At 42.2% G+C, this 18,170-nt stretch overlaps 1 protein-coding gene across 6 annotated transcripts in view; it reads left to right on the top strand.

Moving 5' to 3' along the window:
- Positions 1–18,170, top strand: part of CIT (citron rho-interacting serine/threonine kinase) — a 174,675-nt gene that overhangs the window by 21,635 nt on the left and 134,870 nt on the right. For 5 of the 6 annotated variants that reach the window (XM_070386137.1, XM_070386136.1, XM_070386133.1 and 2 more), the window contains exons 5-7: positions 624–725; positions 15,987–16,129; positions 17,001–17,094. In XM_070386137.1, the coding sequence (XP_070242238.1) occupies positions 624–725; positions 15,987–16,129; positions 17,001–17,094 (339 nt within the window). Of the gene's footprint in view, positions 1–623; positions 726–1,545; positions 1,852–15,986; positions 16,130–17,000; positions 17,095–18,170 lie in introns of those variants that run through there. The other variant, XM_070386139.1, reaches the window with a different exon arrangement.

Genomic DNA, 18,170 nt, shown 5'->3' with positions numbered 1-18,170 from the left:
CCAAGTCCTCTCCAGCTTCATAAGGTTTGTTATCATTTTCACCCTTTCCATGTTTGTAACTCTGATATCACCCTCGATGTTTTTTACTTATTTAATGCACCTGTGTCCATCCGTCAACTCTACCTTGACTGGCTCAGATGCTCTAGGTCATCTAGACCTAGATTGACTTCCTCACCATACGTGAGCCTTTGATACCCCACATTGGTCTGCTCCACATGTGGTTGCTTCCCTCCTCACCCTGCTTGGACCTGTCACCCTGTTCTGGACTACCATGGCTTTCCTTGTCACTTGTCATGGATGTTTATCTGGTTATTGTCCATCTCATGGTTTTAGGACTGAATTGCTCAGTAAGGGAAGATGAAGAGAAAGATTTAAATTTCAAAGATGTTGGTTGACTTCGAAGAAAGACATTAAGTAAATAACTGGACACTATTGTATGGATCTGGCAAAAATTGAGCAAAGTAGGCATAAGAATGAGATTTGTGGAATGTTGGACTATGTGATGGCTTTTTAAAAAAGAAACAAAACTAGGTATCAGTTTAAGCTTAAAGGGAGAACAAAGAGCATTTCCCCCATCACACTTAGTTCTTTATAATTGTCTTAATAGTTTCTATTCCTCCTAGGTCTCATATTTTGAGGAAGAACAGAACATATTATCTCGGAGTACAAGTCCTTGGATCCCCCAGTTGCAGTATGCCTTTCAGGACAAAAATAACCTTTATCTGGTGAGTCTTTCCATCCATCTCTGTAGAATTAGCCTAGTGTTGCAATAATCAGATAGCACGGCTGTGTAATTGAATGTGGTTCTTGGCCACATGGCCCATGACACTTTTCATTCATTCTCATGCTCTCCTGCCTTTCAGGTGTCTTCTTGTTCTTGTCCTAAAGATGAAGACCTGATCCATTTAGAAACAGCCCCATTTATTGCTGGATATTGCAGCTATGGCTCAAAGGGCAATAAAGAGAAGTCATTTATTGGCAATAGTCTGATAGTACCTTTAACAAAATCTTACTTTAAATTTTAAAAATTGAGATAGACCATGGTTATTATAAGAAAATGCAAACACTGAGGAAATGTATGAAATAAAAGAGAACATGCTTGACCTTTCTCTCTAATCGCTGTCCCCTGGGAAACACATGTTAATGGTTATGTATGTTCTTTCTGGCTCTTAACCATGAGTTGTGGAAAGAATATTTCTGTGCCTGTGCCTATCACACATGTATATAGTTTGTTTCACAAAAATGGTGTGTTACTGTCTACTCTGCTCTTCAACTTGCTTTTTGCCTTTCAGTAATTTCTCCCTGACATCTTTTCATGTCAGTGCATACAAATCTGCATTGTTCTTTTGAGCAGCACCATGGTTTTCACTGACGTGCATGTAGCATAACTTACAGAATGTTAAAATTCATTTTGGGGCGTTGTTTAGGTTCTTAGGGATTTAGATTCCTAAAGTTAAAGGTATCTTAGAAGCAAGTTTCGGAGAAGGCAATGGCACCCCACTCCAGTACTTTTGCCTAGAAAATCCCATGGACGGAGGAACCTGTTAGGCTGCAGTCCATGGGGTCGCGAAGAGTTGGACATGACTGAGCGACTTCACTTTCACTTTTCACTTTCATGCATTGGAGAAGGAAATGGCAACCCACTCCAGTGTTCTTGCCTGGAGAATCCCAGGGACGGGGGAGCCTCGTGGGCTGCCGTCTCTGGGGTCACACAGAGTCGGACACGACTGAAGCGACTTAGCAGCAGCAGCAGCAGAAGCAAGTTTTGTTCCTGATTCAGCCCTTAGAACAAGACTATCCTATTACATTGAATGGAGATAAACTTTTATAGAGCTCACATCAGAGAAGAGGGTAAGAGACGGATGCCTATTTGTTTTGAATCTTCACTGGGCATTTTAGGGGGACTTCACTGGTGGCTCAGATGGTAAAGAATCTGCCTGCAGTGCAGGGGACCTGGGTTTGATCCCTGAGTCAGGAAGATCTCCTGGAGAAGGGATTGGCAACCCACTCCAGTATTCTTGCCTGGAGAATCCTATAGACAGAGGAGCTTGGCAGGCTACAGTCCATGGGGTTTCGAGAGTCAGACACGACTGAGCAACTAACACTAGGAAAACTCACCACCTTTATTTCTGATCTGGAATAAACAGTTATTTGCCTTGGTTTCATCTTAGTTGGGAACCAGTACCAGTGGGGAGGCTCTTTCTGGTCCCACCCTGCCTTCTGACAAGGGTATTCTCACATGGATATGCTGGGAAACTGGCCTTGTGCTCACCATGCAATCCTTCAGAGCCATCACCATGCCTGTGGCTCTATGTCCTGAAACTTCTTTTTCTTGAATATTGTCTTGGAAGCTTTCCTTCCTTGAAACCTGGAGCTTGAAGCCCTGACCTTTACAAATGACCTTGGTGTGTTTCTAGGCTCACTGGTGTCCTAGGACATTTGTTGGATATGGTAATATTTGTCCTGTGCTATGTATGTCTTGTGGAGCCCCTCGTATTTGGACATATTAACAGATTTACTCATTATCTTTTAGAAAAGCAATTCCTTTGACACAGTAGGTTCTTTGTTGATTATTGTTGTTTTGGATGTTTTTAACTAGAGCTCTGCAAATGATACAGAACATCAGCTCGGGAGCATAAGTTTTGTTTCTGAGGCCACACAGGCTGTCCCAGAGCTGGGAAGGGCTCTAATTTTTGGTGAAAGTTGAGAATCCACAATTTTCTGGTCTGCCTTGCACTGCTCCAAAAACTTTACCATTCTCTTCCTCTGAGTTGAAGTGCTCAACCTTTTTGTTTTTTATTTTATTTTATTTTTTTAAATCTTATTTATTATATTTTTTGACTGTGGTGGGTCTTCATTGCTGTGCAGGCTTTTCTCCATTTGTGGTGAGTGGGGGCTACTTTCTGGCTGCAGTGTGCATGCTTCTCATGGCGGTGGCTTCTCTTGGAACTCAGCCTTTTTGATCTCCAGTCTCATGCAGCTTCTTAATAGTTCAGTTCAGTTGCTCAGTCGTGTCCCACTCTTTGCAACCCCATGAACTGCAGCACACCAGGCCTCCCTGTCCATCACCAACTCCCGGAGTTCACTCAAACTCACGTCCATCGAGTTGGTGATGCCATCCAGCCATCTCATCCTCTGTTGTCCCCTTCTCCTCCTGCCCTCAATCTTTCCCAGCATCAGGGTCTTTTCAAATGAGTCAGCTCTTCGCATCAGGTGGCCAAAGTATTGGAGCTTCAACTTCAACATCAGTCCTTCCAATGAACACCCAGGATTGATCTCCTTTAGGATGGACTGGTTGAATCTCCTTGCTGTCCAAGGGACTCTCAAGAGTCTTCTCCAACACCATAGTTCAAAAGCATCAATTCTTCGGTGCTCAGCTTTCTTTATAGTCCAACTCTCACATCCATACATGACCACTGGAAAAACCATAGCCTTGACTAGACGGACCTTTGTTGGCAAAGTAATGTCTCTGCTTTTTAATATGCTATCTAGGTTGGTCATAACTTACCTTCCAAGGAGTAAAGTGTCTTTTAATTTCCTGGCTGCAGTCACCATCTGCAGTGATTTTGGAGCCCAGAAAAATAAAGTCAGCCACTGTCTCCACTGTTTCCCCATCTATTTCCCATGAAGTGATGGGACTGGATGCCATAATCTTTGTTTTCTGAATGTTGAGCTTTAAGCCAACTTTTTCACTCTCCTCTTTCACTTTCATCAAGAGGCTCTTTAGTTCTTCTTCACTTTCTGCTATAAGGGTGGTGTCATCTGCGTATCTGAGGTTATTAATATTTCTCCTGGCCATCTTGATTCCAGCTTGTGCTTCTTCCAGCCCAGCATTTCTCATGATGTTCTCTGCATATAAGTTAAATAAGTAGGGTGATAATATACAGCCTTGATGTACTCCTTTGCCTATTTGGAACCAGTCTGTTGTTCCATGTCCAATCACTGTTAAAAAAAAAAAGTAATCACTGTTGAAGTACTTTGGAACTTTCACACTATTATGGTAAGTTTTGGTGGAGGTGATGACAGATTCTGAGTGTTCTAGGTGAAGGAACTCACATTAGTGAGGACTAGTGGTTCAGCCCCAAATGGCAAGTCCCTGCTTGTTTCTGGAGGGAAGCCATCTTCTGCTTGTCTCTGGAATGGCCGGTGAGGACGATCAGCGGGGACCTGGGAGTAACATTTGTAGTTTTCTTCACGTTGATTGTAGTTGTTTTTTTTCTTTCCCCACCACTCAACAGTTTTTACAGCACATCTTTAAGGGGGTAACATTTGGGCATTTTGAGAATTTTAAACTCTTTGGTTTCACTCTTTTTATCCTTACTAATTGGCTCTGTTACAGTAGTGAGAACCTTCCCATTTTTTCCTTAATTATGGATTTAATTGCTGTGGATTCTGTTTGGATATAGCTTGTCTGGAATACCTTGTGCATTGGGAATATCTACCATTCCTCTGCTAGGACAGCCTTCCGTCGGTGGGGGTCTTCAGGTTGTGGGGCTTCCCTCTGGATCATGACACCAGCATTGACATTCTTAGCTGAAGATGGTCTTCTCAGTTTTTCTGCCCACCATCTTGCAAGATGGGACTGATCTCAAAGTGACTGTTTTCTGAAGTTCTGGTTGCCTCAGCACCTCAATACCTGGCTACAAGAACGTTTTTATGCCATTCTTAAGTAGCTCCGTTAGGTATAATTATCGCTGGGTATTTGGTAATCTGGTAATTATTTCCTTGCCTACATTTTCTTTTCCAGCACTTTGATACTTTGAAATAAAATGCTTGCTAAGGGTACAGTTTTCATATGAGAAATCCAAGCTTAGCATAGGACTTAAGATATGATAGATCCACCATCTCTTATCTGCAATTCTGAAATACCCAGTGCTCTGAATAACCTCAGGTTATTTTATTGCTTATTTGTCAGAAGACCTGACTTGAACTCTGTAGCAAAACTTGACCCGAACTCCTATTTATTCCCTTTAGTGCAACTATTCATCCATTTTGCTGCAAATTATGAATCTGTGTGATTACAGGGTGCTATCCCAGGTCCTACCCGAGGGATCTGTATTTGCTTTGTAAAGCACTGAAATTCCCCTGTGCCTATAGATGATTAAACTTTTGAAATTTGGGGAGACCTACAAATCACAGTAAACTCCCCTGGCAGTTAAATATTAATGTATAATGCATTTTTTTGGAGTTTAACTGAAGATACATTTAAAATCAGTGCCATAGCAGCACTATTTGTAATAGCTAAGACCTGGGAGTAACGTAAATGTACACCAACAGGTTAATGGACAAAGACGTGGTGTGTATACACTGGAATACTATCCAGCCGTGAAAAAGAATGAAATCATGTCATTTGCAGCAATATGGATGGACCTGGAGATTATCATACTAAGTGACATAAGTCAGAGAAAGAAAAATATTGTATGTTACTGCTTCTAAGTAGAATCTAAAATCATGGTACAAATGAACATATTTAAAAAACAGAAATAGATTCATAGACACAGAAAACAAAGATGGTTATCAAAAGAGAAGGGGGAAGAGGAGGGATAAACTGAGAATTTGGGATTAACAGATACACACTACTATGGATAAAATATATAGTCAGCAAGGACCTACTGTATAGCATAAGGAATTATATTCAATATCTTATAATAACCTATGATGAAAAAGGATCTGAAAAAATATGTATACTTTCTCCACGCTCTCGCCTCTTTCCCTGTTTACCTTGTTAACTCTTGTTTCTCCTTCTGGGCTCCAGTCAGATGTTACTTCCTCCAGAACCCCTTCCTGGACCTGTGGGAGGGACACCCCTCTGCTGTGTGCTCAGAGCAGCCTGAACTTGCTCTTGGTGAGTGGGTGGCGGTTGCCTCCACCAGGCTTCAGCCTCCATCAGAGTGGTGATATCTCCCTGGCTTCTAGTAGAGCTTCCACAGGTTGTTGCTTAAGAAATATTTATTGGTTGGCTGCATGATTAATTTCATAGAAATTTGATTTATAGACCGTGTACTTACAGCACTATGGAAGTTGTATTATGTTAATGTTGTTTAGTCGCTTCCCAGGTGGCACTAGGAGTAAAGAATCCACCTGCCAGTGCAGGAGATGCAGGAGACTTGGGTTCAGTCCCTGGGCAGGAAGATCCTCTGGAGTAGAAAGTGGCTACCTGATTACCAGTATTCTTGCCTGGAAAATTACATGGATGGAGGAGCCTGATAGCTTACAATCCATGAGATCACAGAGAGTTGGACACAACTGAGCAACTAAGCACAGCACAGTCCCTGAATCATGTCTGACTCTTTTTCAACCCCATGGACTGTAGCCTGCCAGGCTCCTCCATCTATGTGATTTCCTGGGCAAGAATACTAGAGTGGGTTGCCATTTCTTTCTCCAGGGGAATCTTGCTGACCCAGGGATCACACCTGTGTCTCCTATACTGGCAGGTGGATTCTTTACTCCTAAGTCACTTGGGAAACCTGTTAAGTTAATAGTATGAGTTTTTTTCCTCCGAAGTATGCTGTTGAAGACAGGTCCACTGAAATTTTTTAAAATTTGATTTGCAGCGCAAGGAAATTGAACTTGGATCTTTTTGAGTTTTGATGGTTAAAAATTTCCCATTCATAGTTACACACCAGTGAGCGTGGCTTACCAGGTTTTACTATAGAAAATCCTAGCAAAGTCCGTCTTAACGTCTGGTTCCATGTAACAAGGCAAGTCGCGTATCCTGGCAGGTGGCCCACAGAAGCTGTACTTTGTTGATCTGGTTCATGATGAAATCTGTTCCATTCTGTTTAACAGATGCCTTCCCCAATGTCCTTCCATGAAGGAGCTGCCGGTCTCCACAAAGAAAACATTGTTCTGCAACTCATTGCTTGTAGTGTTGTATCTAAATTCTTTGTGCGAATCGTAAAGCTTGCTAACTTGTGCTGATATTTTTCATACTGTAGGTCTTTTCAGGCTGCCAATGCTCTGAGCCTATTACTGACTCACGAATCTATTTTCCCTTTTGTGACCTTACATGAGCTTCCTTCTGTTCATTCCCAAAGTTTTCTTCCCCCTAGTTGCACACAGGGATTTATTAGTTAAGGTATAGGCTAAGGTCATATACCAAAGAAACCCTCAAATACAGTCCAGACTGGTGGGCAGCCTGTTGTACATGATGATTCCTTTCTGTGTCTTCCTGCGCCTTAGGATGTTGTCTTCTTTGACACGCTTAAAGTTGGACCATCTCATGTCTATATGTTCCACGTGGCTGGGAGGAGAAAAGAGCAGAAAGGCAGAGCAAGCAGACTCCTTCTACACAGGATGATGCAGAAGTGGGACACATCACTTCCTCTCACGTCTTGTTGACCAGAACTTTGTCATGACTGTACACGTCTGTACTGTCTCACCGCGTGGCCTCTTACTGCTGTGGGAGAAGGAAAGAATGGATTTGGGGGATCAGTTAGAGTCTGGCCCAGAGGTTAAAACAGCTCCTTTTGTAGATTAACAGATGGGGTTAGACACGAGGCCCCCAAGCTCCACCTCCCGTGATCTTCCTTATTACATTTATACTGTCACATCCAAAACTGTTTCTAACACAACCGTGTTCGGATGTCCTGCTTGGGTTTAGTTCTTTACATTTCTTGTCTTGCTTTTAACCCATGGGGATACCATTTTGTGGATACTTCCCTTCCTACGTAGGAGTCATTTGAAGGGGGGCTCTTCTGGGCAGTGGCCCCAGGGACTGTCTGATCACCAGCCTCTGCCATCATTGGGGGTGGGAGAGGGTTAACGAATACTGCTTCTTTGTTTATTTTATTTGAGTGAAATACGGCAGCTTAGGATCATTTTGACAGCGAGACATGTGCTGTTTTGATCTCTTGGGTAAGATGATCCAGTTTTAGGCATGTCTCAAAACTCACCAGTGCTGCCGCTTCACAAGCCAGCTGCCCATCAGAAGGAAGCTGTTATTTAGAATATAGGTTCCTTTTATTCTGTTCCTTGCTTGGTCTCTCCGGAGTCATTGGCCTTTTCAGCTTCAATTTTCTCATTGGCGAAATGAGATATTAATACGTCTTATTGACTCCAATTCGATTGCTGAGTGTGTTATTGCCTCAGGGGGTTCTTTGAGTTCTCAGTGCCTTTGAAGTAGTGGTTCTGCGTGTTGGTCTTTTGAGGCATATTTCAGAGACGTGCATTTAGAGTTTCACCATTCTGGAGACTGTAGTTACGTTGTCCTGATTTGCCTGGCCCCAGTCTTCAGCATTGCTGATCCAGTAGGTCTTGCGGGGTGGGGCCCGAGTTCATATTTCTCATCGGGTCCCAGACCCCACTTTGAGAACCAATGACCTACAGCCATAGCTAGTTTCTGGTTACCACTTCTTCCTTGTGATTCTTTAGTCATAGTGTACACATCCGAGACCCCTTTCCTTACCCTCTCAGGCCAACGAATGGTGCCTACTCCCCTGCTGTTGCTCGCCCCGGGGTGTTCAGCATCTGGTGTTCATTTCCTTTAACCTTTCCCACACCTCTACACATAGCCCTTTCCTCAGTTCATGACCTCAAATCACCTAGTTTGAGTATGGGGTCAGCTTCCTGCCAAGACTCTGGATGATTGGATGCTCAGTGAGGATTTTTTGAATAGAAGGATGACTCAGGCTGGGATTCATACTTTCTGACGTAAAGGGCCTTCTCTCTTTTTCTCTTGGTCACCTTGCCCTTCAAGAAGAAGAAGTTAGGGTTTGTGCCAGGGGCTTCTCTCCTTAGAGTATCCACCCTGTCCTCCCCTGAGCCAAAGATCAGGAACACTGCGCAGGGCGGGTGACGATGCCAGCAGCAACCTTAACATTTTCATGGCACTTGCAGTCATGCTGATTGTAGTGCAGGCATTTCAAGGACATGATTCTAAGAGGCGGCCAGCACAGTATGCCTTTAACGACACCAGTATGCAAATTGGGATAGAATGCAAAGAACTATTATAAATCTACCCCCATATGTACACACATACATGCAAGCGTATGTGTGTGTATGCACACATACACATTTTTCCTTTGTTTCAAATACAACGCAACTGATGGGAATTGCCATCCCAGCACTTGGGTAGAGATGCACACACCAAGAGAGAAGCTGCCGCTCCTTCCAAACTAAACACATGTAAGATCTGCCCTTTAATTAGCATCTGCAGCTGCTGCCATCAGAAAGGTCTGTCTCTGTCGGCCGGGACGTCTTTGCTTTAAAAGAGCAAGTCCATTATAGCTCCAAGCCAGGCTGGTCTGTCAGCTGCTGTGCTTTCTCTGCCATCCACAGGGCTGTCACAGTGTTCAGGGTGGTTTTACTGTAGGGCTTTTTTGCATCCTCCTGGCTCCCTGGCCTCTATTACCATGCCTTAGTGATCACTGTTGAGGTGACCTGCAGGGAGATCTCCTATTTTTGCAGGGATGTAGGATGGTTGCTTCAGTGCGGGTGGACTGGTCATGTTTCAGCCCTTTGCTCTCAGTGATCTTGTCCTAATATGCGGAATGGCTCCAGGTAACCGCTGGAAAATTATAAGCAGCAGAAGTGAGGGCTGTATTCAAGCCAGCTTTCATACCAGGGCGTCTCTTCTGTAGAATCTTCTCACTCGGTTGGAGTAGTGACCCATGTTGCCCCTGCAGCCTCGTCAGCGTCGGGTCTTAATACAGTGCTGCATTGCAGTCACCCCAGAAGCTCCTTGAAATGCAGATGCTTGGCCCCCACCTGTGGAGCTTGATCCATGAAGAAGTTGATCCATGGAATCCACCTTTTTTGGCAAGCTTCCTCAATGGTTGGGATGAGAAAGAGACATACTTTATAATAAACCCGTTAGTATTACTGAATTTTTTTTTCCAGTTCTTTTTCATTCTACCTGAATTCCAGCTCCATGAAGGCAGGGATTTTTGTCAGTTTTTATCACTGCTATTTTTCTATTAATAATATCTAGAATAGTGCCTGGCACATAATAGGCACTCAGATATTTATGTGGATGAATGTGTTTTATCCTTTTTTAAAAAAAAGTGTTTCTCCAGGTGATTCTGGTGTATAGACAGGCTTGAGAAGCCCTGCCCTAGAGGACTTGCCAGTTTTTTTCTTGGGTTAGAAGTCACTTTTCCAGGGAGGATCCATGTCTCTCTGGGCATCTCTGAATAGTAAAAGTCAGGGATGGAGTCCTTTTAGGGGACAAGTTCGGATGCTGTGAATGATCTGTTTGGTACAAGCTGGGTGGTGACTTTGGTCTAACGTGTTCATTGTGTTCTGTTCTGCTGACCTTGGTCTTTGGTTTATAGTATGTCATTTGGTATGAAGACTTGAAAACTCTTGGTGTGAGACTTGATGATGCTTTCAGAGCTCCTTTTTTTTTTTTTAACTGAAGTGTAGTTGATTTACAATGTTGTATTAAGTTCTGCTGTACAGCAAAGTGATTCAGTTATACTTATGTACAGAGTACATTTTTATAATATTCTTTTCCATTATGGTTTATCATAGGATTGACTATAGTTCTCTGTGTTATATAATAGGATCTTGTTATTTATCCATTCTATATATAACAGCCTACATCTGCTAACCCCAACCTCCCATTCCATCTCTTCCCCCACCGCACGTCAACCACCATTCTGTTCTTTATGTAATATGATTCTGTATTTGTTTCATAGACAGGTTTAGTTGTGTCATAGTTTAGATTCAACATATAAGTGATATCATATGGTCCTCATCTTTGTCTGACTGACTTCTTCACTTAGTATGATAATCTCTAGTATGTTACTGCAAATGGCATTATTTCATTCTTTTTTATAGCTGGGTAGTACTCCATTGTTGGAGAAGGCAGTGGCACCCCACTCCAGTCCTCTTGCCTGGAAAATCCCATGGACGGAGGAGCCTGGTAGGCTGCAGTCCATGCTAAGGGTCAGACACGACTGAGCGACTTCACTTTCACTTTCACTTTCATGCATTGGAGAAGGAAATGGCAACCCACTCCAGTGTTCTTGCCTGGAGAATCCCAGGGACGGGGGAGCCTGGTGGGCTGCCGTCTATGGGATCGCACAGAGTCGGACACGACCAAACTGACTTAGCAGCAGCAGTACTCCATTGTGTGTGTATACACACACACACACACACACTATATCTTCTTTGTCCATTTATCTGTCAACAGGAATTTAGGTTGTTTCCACGTCTTGATTGTTGTGAATAGTGCTGCTGTGGGCATAGGGGTGCATGTATCTTTTTGAATTAGAGTTTTGTCTGGATATATGCCAAGGAGTGGGATTGCGGGATCATATGGCAACTCTATTTTTAGTTTTCTGAGGAACCTCCATACTGTTTTCCACAGTAGCTGCACTAACTTATGTTCCCACCGACAGTGTAGAAGGGTTCCCCTTTCTGGAAACTCTTGATTTGGTATCATTTTTTTTTTTTGTAAATTAATTAATTTTAATTGAAGACTAATTACAGTATTGTAGTGGTTTTTGCCATACATTCACATGAATTGGCCATGGGTATACATGTGTCCCCCATCCTAAACCCCCTCTCCCACCTCCCTCCCCATCCCATCCCTCAGGGTCATCCCAGTGCACTGGCCCTGAGCGCCCTGTCTCATGCATCGAACCTGTACTGGCCATCTATTTCACATATGGTAATATACATGTTTCGATGCTATTCTCTCAAATCATCCAACCCTTGCCTTCTCCCACAGAGTCCAAAAGTCTGTTCTTTACATCTGTGTCTCTTTTGCTGTCTCATATAGGATCATTGTTACCATCTTTCTAAATTCCATATATATGCGTTAATATACTGTATTGGTGTTTGGCTTCCCTGGTAGCTCAGCTGGTGAAGAATCTGCCTGCAATGCAGGAGACTCCTGTTTGATTCTTGGGCTGGGAAGGTCTGCTGGAGAAGGGATAGGCTACTCACTCCACTGTTCTTGGGCTTCCCTGGTGCCTCAGCTGGTAAAGAATCTGCCAGATGGTGATTGCAGCCATGAAATTAAGAGACGCTTGCTCCTTGCAAGAAAAGCTATGACAAACCTAGACAGCATATTAAAAAGTGAGACACTACTTTACTGACAAAGGTCCATCTAGTCAAAGCTCTGGTTTTTCCAGTAGTCATGTATGGATGTCAGAGTTGGACCATAAAGAAAGCTGAGCGCCGAAGAATTGATACTTTTGAACTGTGGTGTTGGAGAAGACTCTTGAGAGTCCCTTGGACTGCAAGGAGATCCAACCAGTCCATCCTAAAGGAAATCAGTCCTGAATGAATATTGGAAGGACTGATGGTGAAGCTCCGATACTTTGCCCACCTGATGTGAAGAACTGACTGATTGGAAAAGACCTTGATGCTGGGAAAGATTGAAGGCAGGACAGGAAGGGGACAACAGAGGATGAAATGGTTGGATGGCATCACTGACTTGACGGACATGAGTTTGACCAAGCTCTGGGAGTTGGTGATGGACAGAGAAGCCTGGCGTGCTGCAGTCCATGGGATCACAAAGAGTCAGACACGACTGAGTGACTGAACTGACTTGAAAGTCTAAAAGTGTTTTCTGAAAGTGTCCAAGTCCTGGTTCTTTATTATTTCTTTAGACTCAAGAGCAAAACTGATGAAGTTTGGTATCACCACACACAAGTTGTCTTCCCCTGGGCTCCATTCATCCCAGGATGAGTGACTATACCTCAGTAGGATAGTTTGGGGATGGGGGTCACATCGTGGGTAGCCAAATTTAGTCAGTAAGTGCCTAAACTAAGTTCTGATGGTGTGCAGTTGGGATGTTCAGTAATTTTCTGGCAGTCCAGAATCTTGTTGGAAGGTCAAATTTGATTAGGTTCTTTGATAAGGAGTTTTGTTATTTAGTGTGACTTTCTTGACCTCATGCTGTAGAGCCTCCTGCCTAGTAGCTGTTGTCATTTTTGTTGCTTATTTTCTTAATGAGCCGTTTTCAAGAAATGGAAAGTTGTTTGACCAGTAGAAAAGACTAATCTAATTTGGGAAGGGATTTTCAGCTCAGGAATTTGGATTTTCTGAATAGAAGCAAAGCTTACATATGTTTTTGCCTTTCTAAGAGATGGTTCTGATTGTCTGAACTACTTTTCATTGTCATTACAGATAGAATTTTCTTTTGTTTAAATATTTATTTGGCTGTGTCAGATCTTAGTTGCAGCATGCAGGATCTTTAGTTGCAGCACTTGAGCTCTTAATTAGTGCATGTGGGATCTAGTTCCCTGACCAGGGATCATACATACCTGGGCCCCTTTCAATGGAGTGTGGAGTCTTAGCCACTGGACAACCAGGGAAGTTCCACAGATAGAATCTTAGTGGCCAGCAGCTGCTCTGTGTTTGACTTTCTCAGTCTTAAACTTGCAATCCATTCTGTTTTCTTCACGTCTTTAATAGAGCCGGATCAGAAAATTTGTAAGTGCACCATGTCGTCATAAATACGCATTGTTCCTATTTTAAGACGTTTTGGTTCTAAAAGCATGAGTACTTCTGTTATTATCTGCAATATTTTTTTGCATGTGGATATTTAAGACCTTTTTAATGGCAGTATATATTTTTAAAACAGACGTAAAAAAATTAACATTCACCCACATGCCCAGAGCGTGTGGAGAAGCAGGTTGGGATGTGTGGGTGAGCAGTAGGCAGCCAGGTGCCTTCCGCGGGCTCTTCGAGGATTGGGACAAGCAGCTTACATCTGCCTAGAATTTGGGGGAAATAAAGTCTGCATTTTAGCTGATGCTCATTCTCAGTGTTGCTGTCCTTGTTAGTTCATAATGGAAACTTCATTTTCAAATTGTCCAGTATCTGGTTGAGTATCTGCTACGTGTAAGATGCCAGGTGACGAGGGGCCCTTGGGGAGGACATGCAAGTTCCTGGTTCCTCCTGAGGTCCCTGGTGTCTGTTGACCTGGTGTTGGGCAGAGACTGTACTGACCAGCCTGAGGCCTCTGGGGACATATGCAGCTGCTCCATGTCTGACTTGGCTAGAGCCTTCTTCTAATTCTGGACTGAAAGCAAACAGAAATTTGGAGGAGGATGGAGATAATTCACATCCTGTAGTTGGCTTCTATAATGCAGTGGTTTGAGAGATTTGTGTGCGTGTGTGCTAAGTTGCTTCAGTCATGTCCGATTCTTTGCGACCATATGGACTATAACCTTCCAGGCTCCTCTGTCCATGGGATTCTCCAGGCAAGAATACTGGAGTAGGTTGCCATGCCGTTCTTTAAGAGATCTTCCTGATGCAGGGATCGAACGCACATCTCTTAGATCTCCTGAATTGGCAGGCAGGTTCTTTACCACCAGTGCCACCTGGGAAGCCTTTGAGAAATTTAGTGTTTTTTAAAAGCTTTTAAGAACTTGCCTCTTTCCAGAAAGGGTTTGAGACAACTTGAAAGACACACACACACCCACACATATATATAGATATATAGATAAAATGGGAAATCAGAGCAAAGGACAGAAGGAGAGCTTAGGAAGTGTTGGCATGATTGCAAAGATGGTCAAAATGGATCCCAGCTTCTCCTAGCCGGAGTGGAAAGGATAGTGCCATGAATTCAGGGCAAGGAAAGGACTTGAATGGTAGTGGAGGATCTTGTGGGCGCTAGGCACAGTCTTATCCCTATTTTACAGAGGACAAAACTGAAAGGCAGAGAGTCACTGGGCTGAGACTTGAAACCTGCTGGGGACGAGCCTTAAAGCCTCTGGAATGTCAATCTGTTATCAGGAGGTGGAAGAATTTCGGTTTCTTCAGGTGGAAGACATTTTTTGCTAATGAAACATTTTCTCTAAGGCTGTACTTTATATTCTTCCAGTTTTTTCCCCCTATATATATAATAACAAATGTAACAAATACTTTTTCAATCACAGAAAGTTTTAGTGTATCCTGTTTAGGGCATCACTTATCATGGGTAGCTTTCCATGGCAGAATGACTAGATCAAATCCATTTTTTTTTTAAAGATTTCTTTTTTTGGGGTATGTGTACCATTTTTAAAGTCTTTATTGAATTTGCTACAATATTGTTTTGGTTTTTTGGCTCCAAGTCCTGTGGGATCTAAGCTTCCCAACCAGGGATCAAACTTGCGCCTCCTGCACTGGAAGGCGAATTCTTAACCACTGGACCTCTAAGGAAGTCCCATCCATTCATTTTTAATATCTGCATCTTAACCTATTGTTTAGATGTATCATATTTTAGCAGTCTCTTAGTGATGTCTATTTGATTTCCAGGGTTTCTTTTTCCCATATTACAAACAATTCTGCAATGAATCTCTTTATTGACAAACTGTTGCAAATTCCTATGAAGTAAACGGTCAGAAATAGAATTACTGGTTCAAAGGGTATATATTTACATTTAAAAGTTAAAAAAATTTTAAATTGGATAATTGCTTTACAGAATTTTGTGGTTTTCTGTCATACAACAAGATTCAGCCATATGTATGCCCATGTCCCCTCCCTCCCCAGCCTCCCTCCCCATCCCACCCTTCTAGCTTGTCACAGAGCCCTTGTTTGAGAGTTAAATTTTTAACAGAAGTGGTCAGATTACCTTCCAAACTGTTTAAGGAAAAGATTGTATCATGTTTATTGTCTACCTTCTATATTCTGTCTGGTGCTGAGAGGAATGCAGAAAGGTTTGCAGAAAGAGGGTTTGTTGCCCTCCAGGAGTCTCCATCTATGCTGTGCATCTAATCAATCCTAGGGACTGTCTGGGGTGTTGACCTGGGTGGGTGGGTGAGTGGGTGGATTTAATTCAGCTTTTCAAACTTGCCTTGCAAACACTGTGCATGGTGTTTAGGAGGTGTCTTTATTGTATTGATTCTCTTGGGTAACGGCTGTAATTTCCTTAGGGCAGGGACCTCATCCTACATGAGACTTACAGTGTGTCTCACACATCTTCATAGCTTTGTGAAGACATTGTAATTATAACATGTCAGGCAGTATTCGAGGATCTAATTGAGAACATTTCCTTTTTTTGGGGGGGGTGTATGAAGAATGAATAACTTTGGCATTCTGTACAGGTCATGGAATATCAGCCTGGAGGGGATTTGCTGTCACTTTTGAATAGATATGAGGACCAATTAGATGAAAATATGATTCAGTTTTACCTAGCTGAACTGATTTTGGCTGTCCACAGCGTTCATCAGATGGGCTATGTACATCGGTAAGTGAGACTCTGGTAGTCTACTGAGAATTTACCTGTATCACCTAAGACTTCCTAAAATGGAGTGAGTGATTTCAGCATCAAAATAATTCTTCATCCAGTTTTTAGCCAGTCTTCACCAATAATTGGCTTAAGGCAAATTGTGCAAAATGGCAGATGTTTCTGCTTCCCCATTCAACAATGAAATAGATCTAAAATTGAGTGTTCTTACATTTGCTAGTCAGATCTGTTAATGTGCCTAATAAGAGGAGCTCTTAAGTTCTTTGGAAGCTATGGTAGGAAAACCAAATTTAATTTGCACAAGGAAGTGGCCTACCACACAGAAACAGAAGACAATGTAGTCTTCTTACCTCGCTTGTTAGTAATCGACAAATGTGTTCTCCCAAATCCTCAATTGGAAAGTGTTTCTTTACATCTTCACTAAAATGTAAATTTTATGAGCATCTGAGAATGTTGTGGGAATGGAATGCTCGTTAGTCCAGGAACCACAAAATCCTGAATAGAGTTTGGTTTTTTTTCCCATTGACTAGCCATATGACCATGAGCAAACCCCTTAGCGTCTTGTGGCCTTAGTTTTCGTAATATGAAATGTGTGTCTTGAGGAGAACTAATCCATCTAATAACAGGTATTTGTTCCCTTTCCTTTTCTGCTTCCCTCCCCCTCCCTCCCTTCCTCCCTCTATTCTTTCTCTTTCTTTTACTTTAATTTGTTTTTTAAAATGCTTATTACATATGTCCATCAGTAGGGAGGTCTGTATGGCAAAACCATAGACACTAAGATTCTTGGCCGAATCACGATCCTGGGTCTGCAGTTGCTTGATGATTGGCATGGAGAAGACAACACTAATTTATGGCCTTGATTTCCATACAGAGACATCAAGCCCGAGAACATCCTCATTGACCGAACGGGACACATCAAGCTGGTGGATTTTGGATCAGCTGCTAAAATGAACTCAAATAAGATGGTAACAAAATAGAATAAGTTAACTTAATAGAACTTATACTACAAAGTGTTATGAGGTCCTCATAAGTTTGGAAAATATGGGATAAAGTTGAGTGACACTCTGAAGCCTTCATCTGCCAGCTGTGAAATGATTTCTCTGCGGGGTGGGTGGGGATGGGTCACAGAGCTATTTTCTAGACTTACTTGACCTGAGACCCTTTTACGTAAAATACCTGTTAATACTCTACAAAACATTTTAAGGAACATTCTTGTAGTTTGGTTAAAAAAAAGGGGGAAATACTTTGTTTTTCCCTTCATTTTCCTTGCTTATTAATTGTCTTCTGTTACATTCTCTTTTTCATTTTAAATATTTTGATGAAATTTAACCTTATTTATCTCAAATCCTCTACTTCATATGCAGTGCAATGAAAATTAATCACTAGAGCATTTGAACCAAGCATTAAGAACCAAGTGCTCAAAATGTCAATTCTAAGTCCTGGACCTTTGGTAAAAATTAAGCTGTATTCCACATGTTAATTATTATTAAGCTGTATCCTATGTGCTAATAGGAAGGCAAGAGGGTAGCTATTGATGGTCAAGAATGAGAATACTTTAGGAAAAAGATGACAAAGTAAAAGAAAATTAGATTTTAAAAACCTCATCAAGTTGGCACATGCTAAAATGTAAATTTTCAAGTCAACTATGCAAAAAATGGTAAGTCTAAGAGAAAATCGACTTAGATTTTAAGACTCATTTCCCAACTGAATTACTTGGTGACCTGTACAAATCCTTAGGAACTTGGGCTTTTATTCTTTCTACAGAATATACTGATTCTAGTTAAAATGCAGAAATGAAGGGGGGCCTGCTCTTCAAAATACCCCCTGGCTCTGAGAGTTTAGTCCTTATAAAGGGCAGGTGGGTATTATTATATTTGGAAAAGGCTCAAGTTTGTGTTAACTCTTTGCATTCCAGGGTTTCACCTCCCTCTTCTATAGATTTGAGGCCTATTTGATGTAACTTCTTTCAGGTTCAGGCTCTTGGAAAAATAGGCTCTTTATGTTGTGTGAGGTCAGGGTTTTTCAGCCTCAGCATTGGTTG

Source organism: Bos mutus, chromosome 17 (genome assembly GCF_027580195.1).
Source record: "Bos mutus isolate GX-2022 chromosome 17, NWIPB_WYAK_1.1, whole genome shotgun sequence".
Taxonomy (NCBI): Eukaryota; Metazoa; Chordata; class Mammalia; order Artiodactyla; family Bovidae; genus Bos; species Bos mutus.
Note: the sequence above shows the minus strand (reverse complement) of the source record. Positions and strands in the feature narration are given on the sequence as shown.